At 49.0% G+C, this 24,404-nt stretch overlaps 1 protein-coding gene across 1 annotated transcript; it reads left to right on the plus strand.

Moving 5' to 3' along the window:
• Positions 1-15,390: 15,390 nt before the first annotated feature.
• LOC123123606 (elongation factor 2) lies at positions 15,391-20,471 on the plus strand. Its single transcript, XM_044544143.1, has 3 exons — positions 15,391-15,576; positions 17,019-17,148; positions 17,825-20,471. Exons 2-3 carry the CDS (start codon positions 17,058-17,060, stop codon positions 20,263-20,265), a joined length of 2,532 nt encoding a protein of 843 aa, XP_044400078.1. The 5' UTR covers positions 15,391-15,576; positions 17,019-17,057; the 3' UTR covers positions 20,266-20,471.
• Positions 20,472-24,404: the final 3,933 nt, after the last annotated feature.

Raw genomic sequence — 24,404 nt, forward strand, 5'->3', positions numbered from 1 at the left:
TCTTGTTGCATGTCATGCTTATCTTTTGTGTATGTGTGCATGTCATCTTTGTGGCCATCATTCGTTTCTTCATGTGTGGTGTTTGTTGTCTACCATAAACACATAACTGGCTCTCGTGGAATATATCACATGTATTGCATCCTCCTTTACTTATAGGATGAGTGTTTTTGAATTCTCCTCTTCGGCGGGGGTGATGAAAGAGAAAAGGCTAGGGGATGTAGATGTAGAGACCTTTTGAAAAATCCCTGCTCGCCATGGGCATATTATCTGCAATATCATTGAAAACTAAGTATATATTGAGGGAGGTTTAAAGATAATGCTTTTGTTCGAACTACATCGTTAGGATGACGTGGCATTATGCATGGCATGTAAATGTTAAAAAATGAGGACTAGTTGGATCTTTTTTTAACACTGTACTGACGTAAGCGCTCATACATATGCGCGCACACACACCCTACCCCTATGAGCACCTCCGAGAGACTGAGCTGAGATTTTACGAAGTCGCCGTAGGCGCCTCGTAGTCGACGAGAACGTCTCCTCCCACTGGACACGCATCGCCGGAACTGAAATAAATCCAGGATAAATGCGAGCATCAGGATTTGAACCCTAGTTGGCTGGGGATACCACTGCCTACCTAACCATCCTACCACACGTTGGTTAATATTGCGAGTAATCATTCAAACTCACGTGTTTGTTGGGTGGCAGACGTCACTAATCAAGAACACTATTTGAAGGAGGTGGTGGTTTGGTGGATTCTTTTGATGCATGATGCAGAAGAAGTCATGAAAATCAGGTTGCCCAAATTATGAAGATGATGACTTCACTACCTACTATCCTAAGATTGACATTTTTTTTGTCCGGAGCATCTACCGTTTGGCACTTGATGCTACGCTAAGTACAAGCAAACTCCAACACAATCGAAATTATTTGGAAGGCCCTAGTGCCTCCGAAGGTTCATGATTTTGCCTGGAAGCTAGCCTATGTATCCATTCTGATACACACTAATCGATGCAAGTGGATACCAAATCTATCACCAATTTGCAATGTTTGCGGTAGCGAACTAAAACACGTCTTTCATGTCGTAATGTGGTGTACGTTTGTTGGTGATTTGCGACATGGCTTGCAAGATGTTTGGGGCATCCCACTGGATAACGAGTTAAATTACTTTAGGAAAGACTAGGTTCTTATTGTGCTTGATAAGATGAATGAAGACATGCACACAAATTTGGCGCTCATGTCGTAGCGTGCATGCGACATCGCCGAAATGATGCTGTTCTTGGCAAAGTGAGGCTTTACACTCGATTGAGTTTCTTTGGAATCATATGTCTTCCTTGCAGATGTTGAATAGTGACATAGGCAAAATTCATCGAAGGCAAAACGTGAAGTTGGGTGTGGTTTTTCCACCGGGGACAACCACCGACATGAGCTATCAAAAGCAGAAATAGCAACCCTGAGATGATAGTTATTGGTGCTAGATTTTATGAACGGTCTAAGAGCAAATGTAGTAGATTCTCTAAAAAGTGAGTCTTTTAAATAGCTTAAACTGTGTTCTAAAGGTATTGGTGCCTTGTGCTATTTCATATTCCTTAAAACCGACACTTCATAATTTTATTTCTCTCCTATTGTCCTATATATAATATGCGTACATATAAATATAGGGGATCGTGGCAGAAATTAAAATTTTCTACGCATCACCCAGATCAATCTATGGAGTTTACGAGCAACGAGAGGGGAGGAGTGCATCTACATACCCTTGTAGATCGCGAGCGGAAGCGTTCAAGAGAACGGGGTTGATGGAGTCGTACTCGTCGTGATCCAAATCACCGATGATCCAAGCGCCGAACGGACGGCACCTCCGCGTTCAACACACGTACGGAGCGGTGACGTCTCCCACGCCTTGATCCAGTAAGGAGGAGGGAGAGGTTGAGGAAGAAGGCTCCAACAGCAGCACGACGGCGTGGTGGTGGTGGAGTGACAGTTCTCCGGCAGGGCTTCGCCAAGCACACGCGGAGGAGGAGAGGTGTTGGAGAGGGGAGGGGCTGCGCCTTGGATGTGGTGCTGCAGCCCTCCCATCACCCCTCTATTTATAGAGAGGAGGGGGAAGGGGGCCGACCCCTCTAGATGAGATCTAGAGGGGGGCGGCGGCCAAGGGGGGAGGGAGCTTGCCCCCCAAGCAAGGCCCCCCCCCTTTAGGGTTCCCCCCAAACCCTAGGCGCATGGGCCCTAGGGGGGTTGGCGCCCAGCCCACTAAGGGCTGGTTCCCTTCCACCTACAGCCCATAAGGCCCTCGGGGGCAGGTGGACCCTCCCGGTGGACCCCCGGAACCCCTCCGGTGGTCCCGGTACAATACCGGTATACCCCCGAATATTTCCGGTGACCGTATGGTGACTTCCCATATATAAATCTTTACCTCCAGACCATTCCAGAACTCCGCGTGACGTCCGGGATCTCATCCGGGACTCCGAACAACATTCGGTAATCACATACAAACCTTCCTTATAACCCTAGCGTCATCGAACCTTAAGTGTGTAGACCCTACGGGTTCGGGAATCATGCAGACATGACCGAGACACCTCTCTAGCCAATAACCAACAGCGGGATCTGGATACCCATGTTGGCTCCCACATGTTCCACGATGATCTCATCGGATGAACCACGATGTCGAGGATTCAAGCAATCCCGTATACAATTCCCTTTATCAATCGGTACTTTACTTGCCCGAGATTCGATCGTCGGTATCCGAATACCTCGTTCAATCTCGTTACCGGCAAGTCACTTTACTCATTCCGTAATGCATGATCCCGTGACTAACTACTTAGTCACATTGAGCTCATTATGATGATGCAATACCGAGTGGGCCCAGAGATACCTCTCCGTCATACAGAGTGACAAATCCCAGTCTCGATCCGAGCCAACCCAACAGACACTTTCGGAGATACCTGTAGTGCACCTTTATAGCCACCCAGTTACGTTGTGACGTTTGGTACACCCAAAGCATTCCTATGATATCCGGGAGTTGCACGATCTCATGGTCTAAGAAAATGATACTTGACATTAGAAAAGCTTTAGCAAACGAACTACACGATCTAGTGCTATGCTTAGGATTGGGTCTTGTCCATCACATCATTCTCCTAATGATGTGATCCCGTTATCAATGACATCCAATATGCATGGTCAGGAAACCGTAACCATCTATTGATCAACGAGCTAGTCAACTAGAGGCTCACTAGGGACATGTTATGGTCTATGTATTCACACATGTATTACGATTTCCGGATAACACAATTAAAGCATGAACAATAGACAATTATCATGAACAAGGAAATATAATAATAACCATTTTATTATTGCCTCTAGGGCATATTTCCAACAGTCTCCCACTTGCACTAGAGTCAATAATCTAGTTACATTCTGATGAATCGTACACCCATAGAGTTCTGGTGTTGATCATGTTTCGCTCGTGGAAGAGGTTTAGTCAACGGATCTGCGACATTCAAATCCGTATGCACTTTACAAATATCTATGTCTCCATTTTGAACATTTTCACGAATGGAGTTGAAGCGACGCTTGATGTGCCTGGTCTTCTTGTGAAACCTGGGCTCCTTGGCAAGGGCAATAGCTCCAGTGTTGTCACAGAAAAGAGTCATCGGCCCCGATGCATTGGGAATAACTCCTAGGTCGGCAATGAACTCCTTCATCCAGATTGCTTCATGTGCTGCTTCCGAGGCTGCCATGTACTCCGCTTCACATGTAGATCCCGCCACGACGCTTTGCTTGCAACTGCACCAGCTGACTGCCCCACCATTCAAAATATAAACGTATCCGGTTTGTGACTTAGAGTCATCCAGATCTGTGTCGAAGCTAGCATCGACGTAACCCTTTACGACGAGCTCTTCGTCACCTCCATAAACGAGAAACATATCCTTAGTCCTTTTCAGGTACTTTAGGATGTTCTTGACCGCTGTCCAGTGTTCCATGTCGGGATTACTTTGGTACCTTCCTACCAAACTTACGGCAAGGTTTACATCTGTAACACCCCGAGAATCATGCTACAGTAACTCTCTGTGATTAAGCTAATCATGTTGCTAAACAGGGCTTGATCACATTGGAATCACATTTCTTTTCAAACTCCTAATTCAAATTTCAATTAAAATTAAAGTGGAAAATAAAAGTTTTCAAAAATTTAAACAAAAATGTTCGGTGGGTGCCAAATAATACACTGGTAATTATTGTGGAGAAAACTCCTTTTTAGAAAATGCCTAAGTATTTTAAAATGGATTAAAAGGTGAAAGAAAATAAATAAAAGAAAATGCAAAACAAAACAGAACAAACAAAGAAAAAAAGAGAAGGAGAAGGCCCCCCCCACTGGACCCCTGGCCCAACTGGGCCGACCCCCGGCCCAGCCGGCCTAGCCCACCTCTCCCACTCGCCCTCCCCTTCCCTGTTCCCCCGACCGGGGTCGGAACAGGGGCCGGTCCCCGCCGCACCCCCTCGCCGGCGACGGGGGAGGATAAGGACGCCAGCGCCCCCCGCCTCCTCGGGCCCCTCTCCCACTCGCCCCGTTCACCTCTCGGCCTCTGCGCCTCTCCCTTCCCCCCCAGATCCACGCCGCTCCCTGCTTCCCCACGCCCGACGCGGTCGCCGCCGTTCTCCGTCGTTCACGCGGCCACCGAGCCCCGTTCTCCTCCCCGACGTGTCCACGAGCTCCGCCGCGTCGAGCCCGTCCTCCCCGACCACCTGCTCGAGCCGGGACACCCTACATCGCCCCCAACGCCGTCGCCTTCTTCCTCGGGTCGCCACCGTCTCCTTCGACTCCGGCGACTGCTGCTGCTACTAAGCCACCCACGGGCCTCTGTGTGCCGCGCGGTGAGCTTCTCCCCCTCCTCCCCTGTCCTTTCGCTCTCGCGCGCCCCCTAGCTGCTTCCCCCCGCGCGCCCAAACGCAGCGCCGCGGAGCTCGCCGCCGGCAAGGCTCCGGTGACCTTTTGGTCACGGGCTCAAGCCCGTTGCACTCCCCACAACGCGTAGATGCTCCCCAGCCCCTCCGCTTGCTCGATAGCACGCCGTAGCCCCGTTTCCGTCGGGCACCCGTGCGCGCCTCCGCCGCTCGCCGGCGCCGATTCCGGCCAGGTCCGGCGAAGCTACGGCCACCACTGGATGCGGCGCTGCGAGCTCCTTCGAATGAGCCTAGCCCCGCTCCTCCCCGAGCCCTGTAGCGCGATTCCGGCCAACTCCGGCGAGGGGCCGCCGCTGTTTTGGTCGCCGGAGTCGCTCCGGCGCCGGCCGCCGACGTGGCTGGCCTGGGGCCACCCCAGTGCCACTGCCAGTGGGCCCAGTGGGTCCCAGTTGACTGGGTTGACCCAGTCAACTGCTGACTGGGCAGGCCCAGCCACTGACATGCGGGCTCTGCCGCATAATTAACAAAAAAAATGTTTTTATAAATAAAACTAATTAATTAATCTAATTAGGCACTGACAGGTGGGGTCCAGTAGTTAATTTAATCTTCTAATTAGCCCACTGTCTATGACAGGTGGGGCCCACTGGTCAGTTTGACCTGGTCAGCCGCTCTGTTGACCTGCTGACATCAGCATTACCTCATGCTGACGTCATAATTCATTTTTGCTAAATTCAAATAATTCCAGAAATTCAAATAATCTTCAAAAATTCATATCTTTTAAACCGTAACTCGGATGAAAATGTTTTCTATATGAAAGTTGCTTAGAACGACGAGACGAATCCGAATACGTAGTCCGTTCGTCCGCCACACCTCCCTAACCTATCGATCTAGCAACTTTCCCCCTCCGGTCTGTCTGTCCGAAAACGCGAAACATCGGGAATGCCTCCCGGATGTTCCCCCCCTTTCGTCGGTACCACCTACTGTTGCGTTAGGACACACCTAGCACCGCTCATTGTCATGTCACGCATCGTCATGCTTATGTTTGCATTGTATTTACTGTTTCTCCCCCCCCTCTTCTCTCCTGTAGACTACGAGACCGACACTGCTGCTGCCCAGTTCGACTACGGAGTCGACGACCCCTCCTACTTGCCAGAGCAACCAGGCAAGCCCCCCCTTGATCACCAGATATCGCCTATTCTTCTCTATACTGCTTGCATTAGAGTAGTGTAGCATGTTACTCCTTTTCGATATCCTATCCTGATGCATAGCCTATCCTTGCTACTACTGTTGTTACCTTTACCTGCAATCCTACATGCTTACTATAGGATGCTAGTTCCCATCAGTGGCCCTACATTCTTGTCCGTCTGCTGTGCTATACTATCGGGCCGTGATCACCTGGGCGGTGATCACGGGTATATACTTATATACTATATACATGACACATGTGATGACTAAAGCCGGGTCGGCTCGTAGGAGTACCCGCAAGTGGATCTTTGTGGCGGAGCGACAGGGCAGGTTGAGACCACCCAGGTGAGAGGTGGGCCTGGCCTTGGTCGACGTTCGCGGTTACTTAACACGCCTAACGAGATCTTGGTATTTGATCTGAGTCTGGCCATTTGGTCTATACGCACTAGCCATCTACGCGGGAGTAGTTATGGGTATCCCGGCGTCGTGGTATCAGCCGAAGCCTTCGTGACGTCAGCGACTGAGTGGCGCGCGCCGTGTTGGACCGCTTTGACGTAACCGCCGTGATCGTGTGGGTTGCTAGGTCTGCTCGCGGCCGCGTTCGCAACGTGCAGGTGTGCATAGGGCGATGGGCCTAGACCCCTGCGCGCTTAGGATTAGACCGGCGTGCTGACCGCTCTGTTGTGCTTAGGTGGGGCTGCGACGCGTTGATCTTACGAGGCCGGGCATGACCCAGAAAAGTGTGTCCGGCCAAATGGGATCGAGCGTGTTGGGTTATGTGGTGCACCCCTGCAGGGAAGTTTATCTATTCGAATAGCCGTGTCCCTCGGTAAAAGGACGACCCGGAGTTGTACCTTGACCTTATGACAACTAGAACTGGATACTGAATAAAATACACCCTTCCAAGTGCCAGATACAACCCGGTGATCGCTCTCTAACAGGGCGACGAGGAGGGGATCGCCGGGTAGGATTATGCTATGCGATGCTACTTGGAGGACTTCAATCTACTCTCTTCTATATGCTGCAAGATGGGGATGGCTAGAAGCGTAGTCTTCGACAGGACTAGCTATCCCCCTTTTATTCTGGCATTCTGCAGTTCAGTCCACTGATATGCCCCTTTACACATATACCCATGCATATGTAGTGTAGCTCCTTGCTTGCGAGTACTTTGGATGAGTACTCACGGTTGCTTCTCTCCCTCTTTTCCCCCTTTTCTTTTCTATCTGGTTGTCACAACCAGATGCTGGAGTCCAGGCGCCAGGCGCCACCGTCGACGACGACACCTACGACACTGGAGGTGCCTACTACTACGTGCAGGCCGCTGACGACGACCAGGAGTAGTTAGGAGGATCCCAGGCAGGAGGCCTGCGCCTCGTTCGATCTGTATCCCAGTTTGTGCTAGCCTTCTTAAGGCAACTTGTTTAACTTATGTCTGTACTCAGATATTGTTGCTTCCGCTGACTCGTCTGTGATCGAGCACTTGTAATCGAGCCCTCGAGGCCCCTGGCTTGTATTATGATGCTTGTATGACTTATTTATGTTTTAGAGTTGTGTTGTGATATCTTCCCGTGAGTCCCTGATCTTGATCATACACATTTGCGTGCATGATTAGTGGACGGTCAAATCGGGGGCGTCACAACATCAGGTCTGGTACACAGCATGGCATACATAATAGACCATATGGCCGAGGCATAGGGGACGACACTCATCTTTTCTCTATCTTCTGCCGTGGTCGGGCATTGAGCCGTGCTCAATCTCACACCTTGCAATACAGGCAAGAACCCCTTCTTGGACTGATCCATATTGAACTTCTTCAATATCTTGTCAAGGTATGTGCTTTGTGAAAGACGTATGAGGCGTCTCGATCTATCTCTATAGATCTTGATGCCTAATATGTAAGCAGCTTCTCCAAGGTCCTTCATTGAAAAACACTTATTGAAGTAGGCCTTTATACTTTCCAAGAATTCTATATCATTTCTCATCAATAGTATGTCATCCACATATAATAAGAGAAATGCTACAGAGCTCCCACTCACTTTCTTGTAAACACAGGCTTCTCCATAAGTCTGCGTAAACCCAAACACTTTGATCATCTCATCAAAGCAAATGTTCCAACTCCGAGATGCCTGCACCCGCCCATAGATTGAGCGCTGGAGCTTGCATACTTTGTCAGCATTCTTAGGATCGACAAAACCTTCCGGCTGCATCATATACAATTCTTCCTTAAGGAAGCCGTTAAGGAATGCCGTTTTGACGTCCATTTGCCATATTTCATAATCGTAGAATGCGGCAATTGCTAACATGATTCGGACGGACTTCAGCTTCGCTACGGGTGAGAAGGTCTCATCATAGTCAACTCCTTGAACTTGTCGATAACCCTTAGCGACAAGTCGAGCTTTATAGATGGTAACATTTCCATCCGCGTCCATCTTCTTCTTAAAGATCCATTTATTTTCTATCGCTCGCCGATCATCGGGCAAGTCTGTCAAAGTCCATACTTTGTTTTCATACATGGATCCTATCTCGGATTGCATGGCTTCAAGCCATTTGTTGGAATCTGGACCCGCCATTGCTTCTTCATAGTTTGAAGGTTCACCGTTGTCCAACAACATGATTTCCAGGACAGGGTTGCCGTACCACTCTGGTGTGGAACATGTCCTTGTGGACCTACGAAGTTCAGTGGTAACTTGATCATGATCGTCATCATTAACTTCCTCTCTAGTCGGTGCTGGCACCACAGAAACATTTTCTTGTGCTACGCTACTTTCTGGTTCGAGAGGGGTCATCTCATCAAGTTCCACTTTCCTCCCACTTACTTCTTTCGAGAGAAACTCTTTCTCCAGAAAGGACCCGTTCTTAGCAACGAAGATCTTGCCTTCGGATCTGAGGTAGAAGGTATACCTAATGGTTTCCTTAGGGTATCCTATGAAGATGCATTTTTCCGACTTGGGTTTGAGCTTTTCAGGTTGAAGTTTCTTGACATAAGCATCGCATCCCCAAACTTTAAGAAACGACAGCTTAGGTTTCTTTCCAAACCATAATTCATACGGTGTCGTCTCAACGGATTTCGACGGAGCCCTATTTAAAGTGAATGCGGCAGTCTCTAAAGCATAACCCCAGAATGATAGCGGTAGATCGGTAAGAGACATCATAGATCGCACCATATCAAATAGAGTGCGATTACGACGTTCGGACACACCATTATGCTGAGGTGTTCCAGGCAGCGTGAGTTGTGAAACAATTCACATTTCCTTAAGTGTGTGCCAAATTCGTGACTCAAATATTCCCCTCCACGATCTGATCGTAAGAACTTTATTTTCCTGTCACGTTGATTCTCAACCTCACTCTAAAATTCCTTGAACTTTTCAAAGGTCTCAGACTTGTGTTTCATTAAGTAGACATACCCATATCTACTCAAGTCATCAGTGAGGGTGAGAACATAACGATAGCCACCGCGAGCCTCAATGCTCATTGGACCGCACACATCAGTATGTATGATTTCCAATAAGTTGGTTGCTCGCTCCATTGTTCCGGAGAACGGAGTCTTGGTCATTTTTCCCATGAGGCATGGTTCGCACGTGTCAAATGATTCATAATCAAGAGACTCCAAAAGTCCATCTGCATGGAGTTTCTTCATGCGTTTGACACCAATGTGACCAAGGCGGCAGTGCCACAAGTATGTGGGACTATCATTATCAACCTTACATTTCTTGGCATTCACACTATGAATATGTGTAACATCATGTTCGAGATTCATTAAGAATAAACCATTGACCAGTGGGGCATGACCATAAAACATATCTCTCATATAAATAGAACAACCATTATTCTCGGATTTAAATGAGTAGCCATCTCGCATTAAATGAGATCCAGATACAATGTTCATGCTCAAAGCTGGCACTAAATAACAATTATTGAGGTTTAAAACTAGTCCCGTAGGTAAATGTAGAGGTAGCGTGCCGACGGCAATCACATCGACCTTGGAACCATTCCCGACGCGCATCGTTACCTCGTCCTTCGCCAGTCTCCGCTTATTCCGCGGCTCCTGCTTTGAGTTACAAATATGAGCAACCGCACCGGTATCAAATACCCAGGAGCTACTACGAGCGCTGGTTAGGTACACATCTATAACATGTATATCACATATACCTTTGGTATTGCCGGCCTTCTTATCCGTTAAGTACTTGGGGCAGTTCCGCTTCCAGTGACCGTTTCCCTTGCAATAAAAGTACTCAGTCTCAGGCTTGGGTCCATTCTTTGTCTTCTTCCCGGCAGCTTGCTTACCGGGCGCGGCAACTCCCTTGCCGTCTTTCTTGAAGTTCTTCCTACCCTTGCCTTTCTTGAACTTAGTGGTTTTATTCACCATCAACACTTGATGTTCCTTTTTGATCTCCACCTCCGCTGATTTCAGCATTGAATATACCTCAGGAATGGTCTTTTCCATCCCCTGCATATTGAAGTTCATCACAAAGCTCTTGTAGCTAGGTGGAAGCGACTGAAGGATTCTGTCAACGACCGCGTCATCCGGGAGATTAACTCCCAGCTGAGACAAGCGGTTGTGCAACCTAGACATTTTGAGTATGTGTTCGCTGACGGAACTATTCTCCTCCATCTTACAACTGTAGAACTTGTCGGAGACTTCATATCTCTCGACCCGGGCATGAGCTTGGAAAACCATTTTCAGCTCTTGGAACATCTCATATGCTCCGTGCTGCTCAAAACGCTTTTGGAGCCCCGGTTCTAAGCTGTAAAGCATGCCGCACTGAACCAGGGAGTAATCATCACTACGTGACTGCCAGGCGTTCAGAACGTCTTGAGTTGCTGGGAAAACAGGTGCATCACCTAGCGGTGCTTCAAGGACATATGCTTTCTTGGCAGCTATGAGGATAATCCTCAGGTTACGGACCCAGTCCGTGTAGTTGCTACCATCGTCTTTCAGCTTGGTTTTCTCTAGGAACACGTTGAAGTTGAGGGCAACATTAGCGTGGGCCATTTGATCTACAAGACATATTGTAAAGGTTTTTTAGACTAAGTTCATGATAATTAAGTTCATCTAATCAAATTATTAACGAACTCCCACTCAGACAGACATCCCTCTAGTCATCTAAGTGATACATGATCCGAGTCAACTAGGCCGTGTCCGATCATCACGTGAGACGGATTAGTCATCATCGGTGAACATCTTCATGTTGATCGTATCTGCTATATGACTCATGTTCGACCTTTCGGTCTCTTGTGTTCCGAGGCCATGTCTGTACATGCTAGGCTCGTCAAGTCAACCTAAGTGTATTGCGTGTGTAAATCTGGCTTACACCCGTTGTATGCGAACGTTAGAACCTATCACACCCGATCATCACGTGGTGCTTCGGAACAACGAACCTTCGCAACGGTGGACAGTTAGGGGGAACACTTTCTTGAAATTTTAGCGAGGGATCATCTTATTTATGCTACCGTCGTTCTAAGCAAATAAGATGTAAAACATGATAAACATCACATGCAATCAAATAGTGACATGATATGGCCAATATCATTTTGCTCCTTTTGATCTCCATCTTCGGGGCGCCATGTTCATCATCGTCACCGGCATGACACCATGATCTCCATCATCATGATATCCATCATCGTGTCTTCATGAAGTAGTCTCGCCAACTATTACTTCTACTACTATGGCTAACGGTTAGCAATAAAGTAAAGTAATTACATGACGTTCCAGTTGACACGCGGGTCATAAATAAATTAAGACAACTCCTATGGCTCCTGCCGGTTGTCATACTCATCGACATGCAAGTCGTGATTCCTATTACAAGAACATGATCAATCTCATACATCACATATATCATTCATCACATCCTTCTGGCCATATCACATCACATGACACTTGCTGCAAAAACAAGTTAGACGTCCTCTAATTGTTGTTGCAAACTTTTACGTGGCTGCTATAGGTTTCTAGCAAGAACGATTCTTACCTACGCCAAAACCACAAAGTGATATGCCAATTTCTATTTACCCTTCATAAGGACCCTTTTCATCGAATCCGATCCGACTAAAGTGGGAGAGACAGACACCCGCTAGCCACCTTATGCAACTAGTGCATGTCAGTCGGTGGAACCTGTCTCACGTAAGCGTACGTGTAAGGTCGGTCCGGGCCGCTTCATCCCACGATGCCGCCGAATCAAAATAAGACTAGTAACGGCAAGTAAATTGACAAAATCGACGCCCACAACAACTTGTGTTCTACTCGTGCATAGAAACTACGCATAAACCTGGCTCTGATACCACTGTTGGGGATCGTAGCAGAAATTAAAATTTTCTACACATCACCAAGATCAATCTATGGAGTTTACTAGCAACGAGAGGGGAGGAGTGCATCTACATACCCTTGTAGATCACGAGCGGAAGCGTTCAAGAGAACGGGATTGATGGAGTCGTATTCGTCGTGATCCAAATCACCGATGATCCAAGCGCCGAACGGACGGCACCTCCGCGTTCAACACACGTACGGAGCGGTGCCGTCTCCCACGTCTTGATCCAGTAAGGAGGAGGGAGAGGTTGAGGAAGAAGGCTCCAACAGCAGCACGACGGCATGGTGGTGGTGGAGTGACAGTTCTCCGGCAGGGCTTCGCCAAGCACACGCGGAGGAGAGGTGTTGGGGAGGGGAGGGGCTGCGCCTTGGATGTGGTGCTGCAGCCCTCCCCTCACCCCTCTATTTATAGGGAGGAGGGGGAAGGGGGTCGGCCCCTCTAGATGAGATCTAGAGGGGGGCGGCGGCCAAGGGGGGAGGGAGCTTGCCCCCCAAGCAAGGGGGGCGCCTCCCCCCTTAGGGTTCCCCCCAAACCCTAGGCGCATGGGCCCTAGGGGGGTTGGCGCCCAGCCCACTAAGGGCTGGTTCCCTTCCACCTACAGCCCATAAGGCCCTTCGGGGCAGGTGGACCCTCCCGGTGGACCCCCGGAACCCCTCCGGTGGTCCCGGTACAATACCGGTATACCCCCGAATATTTCCGGTGACCGTATGGTGACTTCCCATATATAAATCTTTACCTCCGGACCATTCCGGAACTCCGCGTGACGTACGGGATCTCATTCGGGACTCCGAACAACATTCGGTAATCACATACAAACCTTCCTTATAACCCTAGCGTCATCGAACCTTAAGTGTGTAGACCCTACGGGTTCGGGAATCATGCAGACATGACCGAGACACCTCTCTAGCCAATAACCAACAGCGGGATCTGGATACCCATGTTGGCTCCCACATGTTCCACGATGATCTCATCGGATGAACCACGATGTCGAGGATTCAAGCAATCCCGTATACAATTCCCTTTATCAATCGGTACTTTACTTGCCCGAGATTCGATCGTCGGTATCCGAATACCTTGTTCAATCTCGTTACCGGCAAGTCACTTTACTCGTTCCGTAATGCATGATCCCGTGACTAACTACTTAGTCACATTGAGCTCATTATGATGATGCAATACCGAGTGGGCCCAGAGATACCTCTCCGTCATACGGAGTGACAAATCCCAGTCTCGATCCGAGCCAACCAAAAGACACTTTCGGAGATACCTGTAGTGCACCTTTATAGCCACCCAGTTACGTTGTGACGTTTGGTACACCCAAAGCATTCCTACGGTATCTGGGAGTTGCACGATCTCATGGTCTAAGAAAATGATACTTGACATTAGAAAAGCTTTAGCAAACGAACTACACGATCTAGTGCTATGCTTAGGATTGGGTCTTGTCCATCACATCATTCTCCTAATGATGTGATCCCGTTATTAATGACATCCAATGTCCATGGTCAGGAAACCGTAACCATCTATTGATCAACGAGCTAGTCAACTAGAGGCTCACTAGGGACATGTTATGGTCTATGTATTCACACATGTATTACGATTTCCGGATAACACAATTAAAGCATGAACAATAGACAATTATCATGAACAAGGAAATATAATAATAACCATTTTATTATTGCCTCTAGGGCATATTTCCAACAATAAACTCTATCCAAGTCCAATTCAATCTGGCAGCCACCTTCAAGGGCTAAGAGAGCAGCCGGAGGCGAGAGGGCCAAAAATTTTCTTGCAGCAGCGGCAACACCCTTGAAACCCTCGCTCTAACAGTGTGCAGCCAAGAATATCAGTTTTTTTGGAGCAACTAGTTAACGAGCGCTCCTTCGGGAGCCTCACAACGATCAACGTCACTTGGCGCGCTCTCAGCCGCCTGCCACGTGTCGCGCTTTGGGCGCTCCCTTCGTTTTTTTTATTTTTCCGCACGCGTTTTCAGCTTTTTAAACGGTTTTTTCCCTGTTTTTTTTCGACGCTTCGGTTTTTCACTGGCCTTTGTTAGCTTTTAGAACAAATAAATAAATAAAAAAATTTACGCGAAAAAACGTGTTTTCTTTTTTCTTTCGTGAGAGTCACGGTTTTGCTTTCGCAAGAGTCACGGCTGTGCCTCTCAGAAACGAAAAACCCATTTTCTGTCTTTTTTCTTTCGCGAGAGGGACGGTTTTGCTTCCGCTAGAGTCACGGTTGTGCTTTCGCGAGAAGCACGGCCGTGCCTGTCGGGAACGGAAAAAAAATGCATTTTCTGTTTCTTTCCTCCCGCGAGAGGCACGGTTTTGCTTCCGGGAGAGGCACGGTTGTGCTTTCACGAGAGGCACGACCGTGCCTCTCGGAAACGGAAAAAAACGCGTTTTCTGTTTTTTTCTTTCGCAAGAGGCACGGTTTTGCTTCCGCGAGAGGCATGGTTGTGCTTTCGCGAGAGGCATAGCCGTGCCTCCGCGAAAACGGAAAAAACGCGTTTTCTCTTCTTTTTTTTCCTTCCGCGAGAGGCACGGTTGTGATTACGCGAGAGACACGGGCATGCCTCTTTTGAAAAGGGAAAAAATCCGTGCTCCCGATTCGGTTTTTTCGTCCTGCTTTTTTCGTGAAAAAAAGTTCGTCAGAACCTATCAACATGGGATCTAGTTTTAAAGATCTCGACGCGAGGAAACCAATGATGAAAACGATTCAAGATTTGGACGCACGGTTTAAGAGATAAAACATTTTAAATAAACAGATCTACTAAAAAAGGAAAAATGACAAGCCATGCACATGCAGCGCGCCACTTATCGCAACCTAGGAAGGTGGAAGTGTTCTTTGCAACGAGTAGTACTCAATTAGTGATTTCGTTTTTTTTTTCTTGATACACGTTAAGAATATCAAGATGCGAGGGCCAACGCTTCACGACTGGGCCCAGGTAGGTGGTAACAAGAAAGTTCTCACACATCAGGGCCATTCATTCGGCCGGGCCTTGAGTCCACGGAGCCGCTTCCACCACTCCTGGGCCGTGGTCGCAGTCCACGCAGTCTCCCATTCGCACCTCACCACGCAGTATATCCGCAAGCAGGTCCCTTGCACCCCTCCCCTGTCCCCTAAACCCGAAGACCCTCTCCGCCGCCGCTTCCTCATCTCATCCTCCCGGATCGGGAGGCGGAAGCCAAGCCCCAAGGTGAGACCCCCCTCTCCTCCTCCCCCGCCCTCCCCGCTCCTCCGATTGCCTCTCCCCGGAGCTCCCCGCCGCGTCCGCGCCAGCTAGCTGCTGCCCAGTCGACCGGCTTCACTGGGTTCTAGGCTCTGGTTCGCCGGATTCGTCGTCGTCAGGGACGCGTGCGTATCATTTCCGCGGTAGATCTGCTGCTCCGTTCGCCCCGCGCGCTTGCTCCGGGGGCGATTTGCTGGCGTGGATGGATGCCCGTCGCTTCTCCTCCTGCGTGCGTCCACTAGGTATCGGTGGTTGCTTAGGTGGTAGGCGCCCGTGGTTTCCGTTGTGGTCGACGCCGATCTAAGTTTTTTGTGTAATTCCAGAGAGGAGTTCGTGTTCTGTTATCGTGTACTTTTGGCTACTTCGCTCGGCTGTTCGTCCACGGGGATTCGTTGGAAATCGTTCGGCTGCAGGGTTCTGCTCGCTCGCTTGCTTACTTTGCTGCCTGCCGTAACCTGGTCGATTTTTTTTTGCTACCATGTTCAGCGTGGATAAAATGGAGATGCATGTCACTGCCTGGCATGCTTAATCTAATTTAATGTGCAAAATGGGAGATGCCCATGTCGGTGTGTTTTGCTACTCCTCTATGTAATTTTAGTTCAGGTGTTGTGCATGAATTTTTCTCTGATCTGACCGTTTCGTCTGAACTATTATGTGTGGGCATCTTCTGCGTTTTTCTTGGTGCTCACCATGTATGATTTGGTTTTTCTCAGTGCTCCCCATGTATAAGTTTCTCTGATCTGACCATTAGCCGTCTTGTTTTGGGCTGTACTTATGCACTGTTTTGCCATTCATACATTGCTTGCAAAAGAAATTGTTACATGTGTGCTTGCTTCCCGGTGTAATTAGGCGTCAAGCTATGCATATTGAGGAGTACTCGGTTTTGTGCTTCCATATTTGATTATTATCATTGTGGTATAATGAAATTTAAATTACATGGCTTACTGGTCACTTAATGGTCAGCGGATACATCCTTGCTTATTCATGTACAGATCACTTAATAGTATCTGTACTTATTAAGCCTTTCTAACTTGATTAGATCAATCCCTGAGAAGCTTTACTATTATTCACCCCTTCGCTAGTTGTACAGATCTGGAAGTATTTTGTGTAGTTGGTGAAATCCATGCATGTTTCTTCCTCATAGTTTTACAGCCCCTTCAATTGTGGAGGACCAGCTTTTGCAAGGACACTTTTCATGGTCGATTGCTTTTCTTGCCGTGATGTGTGTTTTTGCATTACCTATTTGTTCTTGATTGTTTTTTAATACTAAGCACTTTTGAGTAGACAATTGTGGTTGCAGTTACTTGACATAATCATTAATTCATTATATTACATTGCTGGATATTCATGTTTAGTCGTTCACATCTCATTCTTGTTCAATTCTAATAGCTTTGCCATTCTCTGAACAGGAACTTAAATTCTCGGTGTGATATTCAAAAGCAGTCAAGATGGTGAAGTTTACCGCGGAGGAGCTCCGTGGAATTATGGACAAAAAGAATAATATCCGTAACATGTCTGTTATTGCTCATGTTGACCATGGTATGTGCATGTGCCTGAACAGTGAACATTGGTTTTTGACTGCTGAGCTCATAATCTAGAAACTTGTTGATTGTTGTTTTTATAGTCTGTTCTTAATTCTGTAAACTGTTTATTTCTATAAATTGGTTTAATTAGCTGTCAGCTTTGTTCTATTTAATTAGTTCCATCTCGTGTGTCATAGAGCTTCAGTTACCTCATTGTCCCAGGACTCAAAATAATTACGTAATAACCTTAAAATGTACTCCCTCTGTAAACTAATATAAGACGTTTAACTGTTAACTTGGGGTCCTAGGTTTCAAAAATCTACCCAGTTTGGTGTATAATCATGTTAATGACTGTATTTATTACAATTTATAAGCTCAGAAATTGGCACCATTGTGCTTAATAACTTTGATTTGATGATCTTATACATGTGCTGTTTTTTTTTGCTTTGTCCCAGACTCCCAGTAGATTGTGTTTAGCCATGTTACTGTATCTTGTTTGTTTTATTTTCATCTTCTCTTGTTTCTGGATTGTCTCAGTGTACTGTGCTGTTGTGTACTACTTAATTCTTAAGAAGTTAATATGTTCAATTCTCAGTTCATATAAATTGTGTTCTACTGTTTAAAGCTGATCCTTTTTGTTTTGTTGAATACTAAAATTGTGCACTGTCCTTGTATCTTTTACATTTGTGCAGGCAAATCTACGCTTACGGATTCCCTTGTGGCAGCAGCTGGGATTATTGCCCAGGAAGTAGCTGGTGATGTTCGCATGACCGATACCCGTGCAGATGAGGCAGAACGTGGTATTACAATCAAATCCACGGGTATCTCTCTTTTCTATCAGATGACTCCTGAATCACTCGAGATGTACAAGGGCGACAGGGATGGTGATGAGTACCTGATCAACCTTATTGATTCACCTGGCCACGTTGACTTCTCTTCAGAAGTCACAGCTGCTCTTCGTATCACCGATGGTGCTTTGGTTGTTGTTGACTGTATTGAGGGTGTCTGTGTGCAGACTGAAACTGTGCTGCGCCAAGCTCTTGGTGAGAGGATTCGGCCTGTCCTCACCGTGAACAAGATGGACAGATGCTTCCTTGAGCTTCAAGTGGAAGGCGAGGAAGCATATCAGACTTTCTCCCGTGTCATTGAAAATGCCAATGTCATCATGGCAACATATGAAGATGTGCTCCTTGGTGATGTCCAAGTGTACCCAGAGAAGGGGACTGTTGCATTCTCCGCTGGTTTGCATGGGTGGGCTTTCACCCTTACAAACTTTGCTAAGATGTATGCCTCCAAGTTTGGAGTTGATGAGTCGAAGATGATGGAGAGGCTGTGGGGTGAGAACTTCTTTGACCCAGCCACAAAGAAATGGACCTCCAAGAACACTGGGACAGCTACCTGCAAGAGAGGTTTCGTTCAGTTCTGCTATGAGCCAATCAAGCAAATCATAGCCACCTGCATGAATGATCAGAAGGATAAGTTGTGGCCAATGTTGAAGAAGCTTGGTGTGACGATGAAGAATGATGAGAAGGACTTGATGGGCAAGGCTCTCATGAAGCGTGTGATGCAAACTTGGCTGCCTGCCAGTCGTGCTCTGCTTGAGATGATGATATTTCACCTTCCCTCTCCCTCAAAGGCACAGAGGTATCGTGTGGAGAACTTGTACGAGGGTCCCCTTGATGATATATATGCTAATGCTATCAGAAACTGTGACCCTGATGGTCCTCTTATGCTGTATGTCTCCAAGATGATTCCAGCATCTGACAAGGGTAGGTTCTTTGCCTTTGGACGTGTTTTTGCCGGGAGGGTTGCAACTGGTATGAAGGTCCGTATCATGGGTCCCAACTTTGTTCCTGGCCAGAAGAAGGATCTGTATGTGAAGAGTGTCCAGCGTACTGTTATCTGGATGGGAAAGAAGCAAGAGTCTGTTGAGGATGTTCCCTGTGGTAACACTGTTGCTTTGGTTGGTTTGGATCAGTTCATCACCAAGAATGCAACCCTGACAAATGAGAAGGAAGTTGATGCCTGCCCAATCAGGGCAATGAAGTTCTCTGTGTCCCCTGTTGTGCGTGTTGCCGTTCAGTGCAAGGTGGCATCTGATCTTCCTAAGCTTGTTGAGGGTTTGAAGCGGCTGGCGAAGTCTGACCCTATGGTTCTCTGTAGCATTGAAGAGTCTGGTGAGCATATCATTGCTGGAGCTGGAGAGCTTCACCTTGAAATCTGTTTGAAGGATCTGCAGGAGGACTTCATGGGTGGTGCTGAAATTATTGTTTCCCCTCCCGTCGTCTCCTTCCGTGAGACTGTTCTTGAGAAGTCCTGTCGCACTGTCATGAGCAAGTCCCCCAACAAGCATAACCGTCTTTACATGGAAGCTCGCCCATTGGAGGAGGGATTGGCTGAGGCTATTGATGATGGCCGCATTGGCCCACGTGATGATCCTAAGGTGCGCTCTAAGATCCTATCTGAGGAGTTTGGTTGGGACAAGGATCTCGCCAAGAAGATTTGGTGCTTTGGACCTGAGACGACTGGCCCCAACATGGTTGTTGACATGTGTAAGGGAGTGCAGTATCTGAATGAAATCAAGGACTCTGTTGTGGCTGGGTTCCAGTGGGCATCGAAAGAAGGTGCTTTGGCTGAGGAGAACATGCGTGGCATTTGCTTTGAGGTCTGTGATGTTGTTCTGCACACTGATGCTATTCACAGGGGTGGTGGTCAGGTCATCCCAACAGCCAGGAGGGTCATTTACGCTTCTCAGCTCACTGCTAAGCCAAGGCTGCTGGAGCCCGTGTACCTGGTTGAGATCCAGGCCCCAGAGAATGCACTCGGCGGTATCTATGGTGTTCTGAATCAGAAGAGAGGGCATGTGTTTGAGGAGATGCAGAGGCCTGGTACCCCACTGTACAACATCAAGGCTTACCTCCCGGTCATCGAGTCTTTCGGGTTCTCAAGTACCCTCAGGGCAGCGACATCTGGCCAGGCATTCCCCCAGTGTGTGTTCGACCACTGGGACATCATGTCTTCTGATCCTTTGGAGGCCGGCTCCCAGTCTGCCACCCTTGTCACGGAGATCCGCAAGCGCAAGGGTCTTAAGGAACAGATGACCCCTCTGTCTGATTTTGAGGACAAGCTCTAAACTTTTGGTTCTGTTATCTCCTATATGGTGTAGTTGGTTTTGCTGCTAAGAGAGCTGCACTATTATTTTCTGTCTATTGTGTCGTGGCTGTATTGCTATTGGGATGTCCTATCTGTCGTGATACTGGCACTTTGTTTTTGATGTCTATCGATGTTAAAACTTAGATTATATATGTGTTAGCCACTGGTAGTTCGTTGTTTGTGTTAGATCCTGCTCTGCCTGATTATTTATTGCTATTTTCTTGCTCTATATTTTTCATGTTTGTCCAGCAATCGCATCAGTGTTTTTCTTATTCATTGCATTAGTTTTCTCCCTGCTCTTATCATCATTTTACATTGATTGATGCACTCGTCCAGGTTTTATGCCCATCGAAATGTGTTCCCTCGTCTAGCAGTTGTATCTTTCAATTTATCCTCAAAACTTGTTTAAGCTGCAGTTTGTCAGTTTTTTAGTACAGTACATAGCTCTCCAGTTCGTACTCTACAATCTCGTAGACACAAACTGATGATGAGAAATTACTCCCTCTGGAACTAATGCTATACATCAGTAGAGTTACTTGAGATTATTCTGTAGTAGAAGCATCTGTTGGTGCTGACAATATCCGAACTTGGCATATATTCTTTGGAATAATGAAGGGTGTGCGAGAGCAAAAATTCCTTTCTCGACCCACTTTCGGGTGTTTGGTAGTGTATGAAGGTTGCTTGAGTCCACACTAGTTTAACACAAATAGGACGCGTTTGGTTGCCTGCATTAGACCCAATCAGGCCCGTGCGGGAAGAAAATGGGCACCGAATCGGCCATTTTTTGCGAGCTAGACGAGCTAGATCGAGCACAAGGAGTGGGCCCCGTTGCATGAGAGGACCTCTCCTCTAATCCCCTTCTTCCTCCTCCATTCAGATCTACACAACGAAGCTTCGATTCGAGATAAGTTCTACACAAAAAAGATGCACATCGATCTTATGGTTCCATTCAGACGATCGGTTTGTAGTTTCATAGATTGTAGATGATTAATTTTGTGTTCATGTTTGTACCTATTTTAGGCGCTCTTGAGGAACATGAGGGAGACCGGGCGCGGCAAGACGCGGAGGCGCAATAGGCTGCCGCCGCGGTGCGGCAGCAGGTACTTGGTTGGGGGCACGGAGAGACGCGGAGGCGTAACATGCCGGCATACGGGAGGAGATCGAGCTTGCTGAGGAGTGCTCGTCGCCGATCCGTCTCCTGCCCGCGCAAGGCAGCGCGTACTCGCAATGGGTGCTCGCCAAGCAGCCGAAAGCGACGGTCCGAGTGGCGTGCATCGAGTTCGACCCAAGCAAGCTCACCGACGACCGCGGCGACCTCGACATGATCGTGAAGAAGCTGACTCGGTCGAAGGCCGGTGGCGGTGCAACAAACTCTGGGTCCGTTGCCCAGACTGTGCACAGGCCCCAAGGACAAGATTACAGCACCAAGATCTGACCAAGCAAGAGGGATTAATTCTTTGAAGGATCCAAGTGCAGATCAAGAAGGCCAAGATGAGCCAGAGAAGCAAGATACCGCTAAGGAAAGAACCTCTCTTGCCGGGCAGGCGAGCCTGGCAAGGTTGGGGTTGCCACGGAAGCAAGCTTCCAGATCATCCCGACAGACCTGCCGGGGCTTGCGGAGGCAGGCCACTCCACCGCTCCACCTCACAAGCGATGCAAGTCATAGATCAGTGCGGTGTCGAGCCCCAAGGTGACTAAGTGGCTGCTCTCTGACACATGGCAGCCACTTCCTACAGCAAACACCTCCATATGACACCCGTCCTGAGACGTGCAGGCACGAAGCTGGCAAGACAGCCCGGCAAGGGTTGCCGGGCACACTGTGATGTGACACTCGACGACACATTTAATGCGCTCTGTCAGCCTGCAGAGTTAGGTATGATAGCACTGTTTGCTATCTAATCAGTACGTAAAGACTGATTTGCCATTGTGGTGACCCCTTGCTCTATAAAAGGAGGCCCATGGCAACCGTAGAAAGGGTTCCGGTTCTAGAGGCTCGGGGATTCAGCCATTCGGACCCTCACACATTCATATGCGCGTAGCCACTCTCGCCGCGAGACAACCCTGTTGGGCAAGTGTGCTGCGTTCGCTGCCATTTTCCACCATCAATCCACCAAAGCATGAGTAGGGTTTTACGCCTCACGGCGGCCCGAACCGGGGTAAAACTGCCCGTGTGATCTCTATCGCGCTGTGTTACGCCTCTCCGCTCTTTGTGCAACGTGCCCATCCCCCTGCCAAACCAAAAAGGGCTCATGGCCCCATAGGTGGTCGTGGTTTCCCACGACATCTTTGGCGCGCCAGGTAGGGGGATCACTTGCGCGAACCCGAGAGCGTCAGTAGCGCGTCATCTTCATCGCCATTTTCGTCATCGACTATGGCGCCCAAGAAGAAGCTCGAAGCTGCAAATCACCCGTCCACCTCGAAGGCTCCGCCACCCGCGACCGCCGACGTCACGGGGAATGCGGGGACGCATGATGATGTGGACGCTGCGGGGGACGTGGTCGGCGCAGGAGGCGTTGTCACCACCTCCCTCACGGCCGAAGCAGAAGCGGGAGGCACCGGGGAAGGACAACATCAGCAACATCCCAGCGGCCACGATCCACGAGGTACAGATGGAGGGATTATTCTGTCTGCACCCTCTCTCCTCGCCGAAGGGCACAGTCGCAGTGGTGGCACATGTTCTGGGGCAAATCGCAACCCTCCAGCCGCCCCCGCTGTGGGCGCGACCGCAGGGCACGCGCAACCCCCGGAACAGGCTGACCCTGCTACTGTGCCCAACGGAGCCGCTCGTCCTCAAGCGCCTCCACCGCGTCACCACGCCATCCAAGCGGCTGGTTCGCAACAGCGAGGGCACGACGCGGTCGCCACCGGCACCATTAGGAGCCGAGCGACACTGCGGTCTACATCGTCATCACCTATGCCAAGCATTGCCTCAGAGGCCATGGCGCGGGCTTAGCTGCTGTTGAGATTTCCGCCAGCAGCCGATCAGATGGATGAGTGGCGAGCCATCATCCAAAGCCTGATTGGTTTCACCGAGGCGGGAGGATCACAGCGAGCTGGCACGCCATGGCCTCCCCAGGCGACAACAACGGCTCGTGCAGCTGGTCGTACGGAAGGGGCCACCCCCACGGTGCAATCCCCACCACAACAAGCAGCACAGAAGCCACGAAACCAAGAATCCGATGACGTCTCGATGGCCTCTTCCGACCCTCGAGCGCATCAAGGCCAATGGCGGTCCCCGAAGGACAGGCGGAGGGAAGGCGCGCGCGTCGTCGTCAAGCGGCACCGCGACAACCACCGCCAGCCCAATGGCTGCGATGGCCCCGACATCGACGAGCCCGCGCTCAGAGATGGCGAGTGCCTGCCTTTCGAGGTTGGGTGCCCTGCCTTCACCCGTGAGCTGTGGCAAGTCCGTTGGCCGTCCGCTCGCACGTTCAAGCCAGAGATACCCAAGAAGTATGATGGGAGATTGAACCCAGCAGAGTTCTTGAGCATCTACACCATCGCTGTTCAAGCTATCGAGGGAAGAGATGAGAAGGTGTTCGCCAACTACTTCCCTTTGACACTCAAGTCAAATGTGAGGTCTTGGTTGATGCACCTGCCGGAGAACTCCATTTCGACCTGGGTTGACCTATGCCATGAGTTCATTGGCGCCTTCACGGGAAGCCATCAAGAACCAGGGCAGCCCAGCGACTTGCAGCTTCTCCAGCAGAAAGAAGGAGAGACTCTACGAAAGTACTTGCAGAGATTCAACCGAGTCCACAGAAATATTCCAGACATCCACCCGGCAGCTGTGATAGGTGCCTTCCAATCCAACGTGCGCAACCACAGGATAAGTTCCAAGATCAACGTTCGGTTGCCCAAGACTGTGAAGGAGCTTTATGCCTTGGTGGACAAATGTGCTCGGGTGGAGGAGGGGAGGAAACTCCCTGGAGAGGAAGATTGCGTCAACATCGACTCAGAGGATGACGACGAGACCACTAGTCAGAAGAAGAAGAAGAACAAGAAGCGCAAGGATAAGGCGGTGATGACCGTTGAGGGATCGGGCATGCCTAGTACCGACAAGAAGGCTAAGGCCGAAGCCTCCGGCAAGGAAGCTACCACGTGCGCTGACTGCCGAGA

Source organism: Triticum aestivum, chromosome 5D (genome assembly GCF_018294505.1).
Source record: "Triticum aestivum cultivar Chinese Spring chromosome 5D, IWGSC CS RefSeq v2.1, whole genome shotgun sequence".
In the NCBI taxonomy this organism is placed as follows: domain Eukaryota; kingdom Viridiplantae; phylum Streptophyta; class Magnoliopsida; order Poales; family Poaceae; genus Triticum; species Triticum aestivum.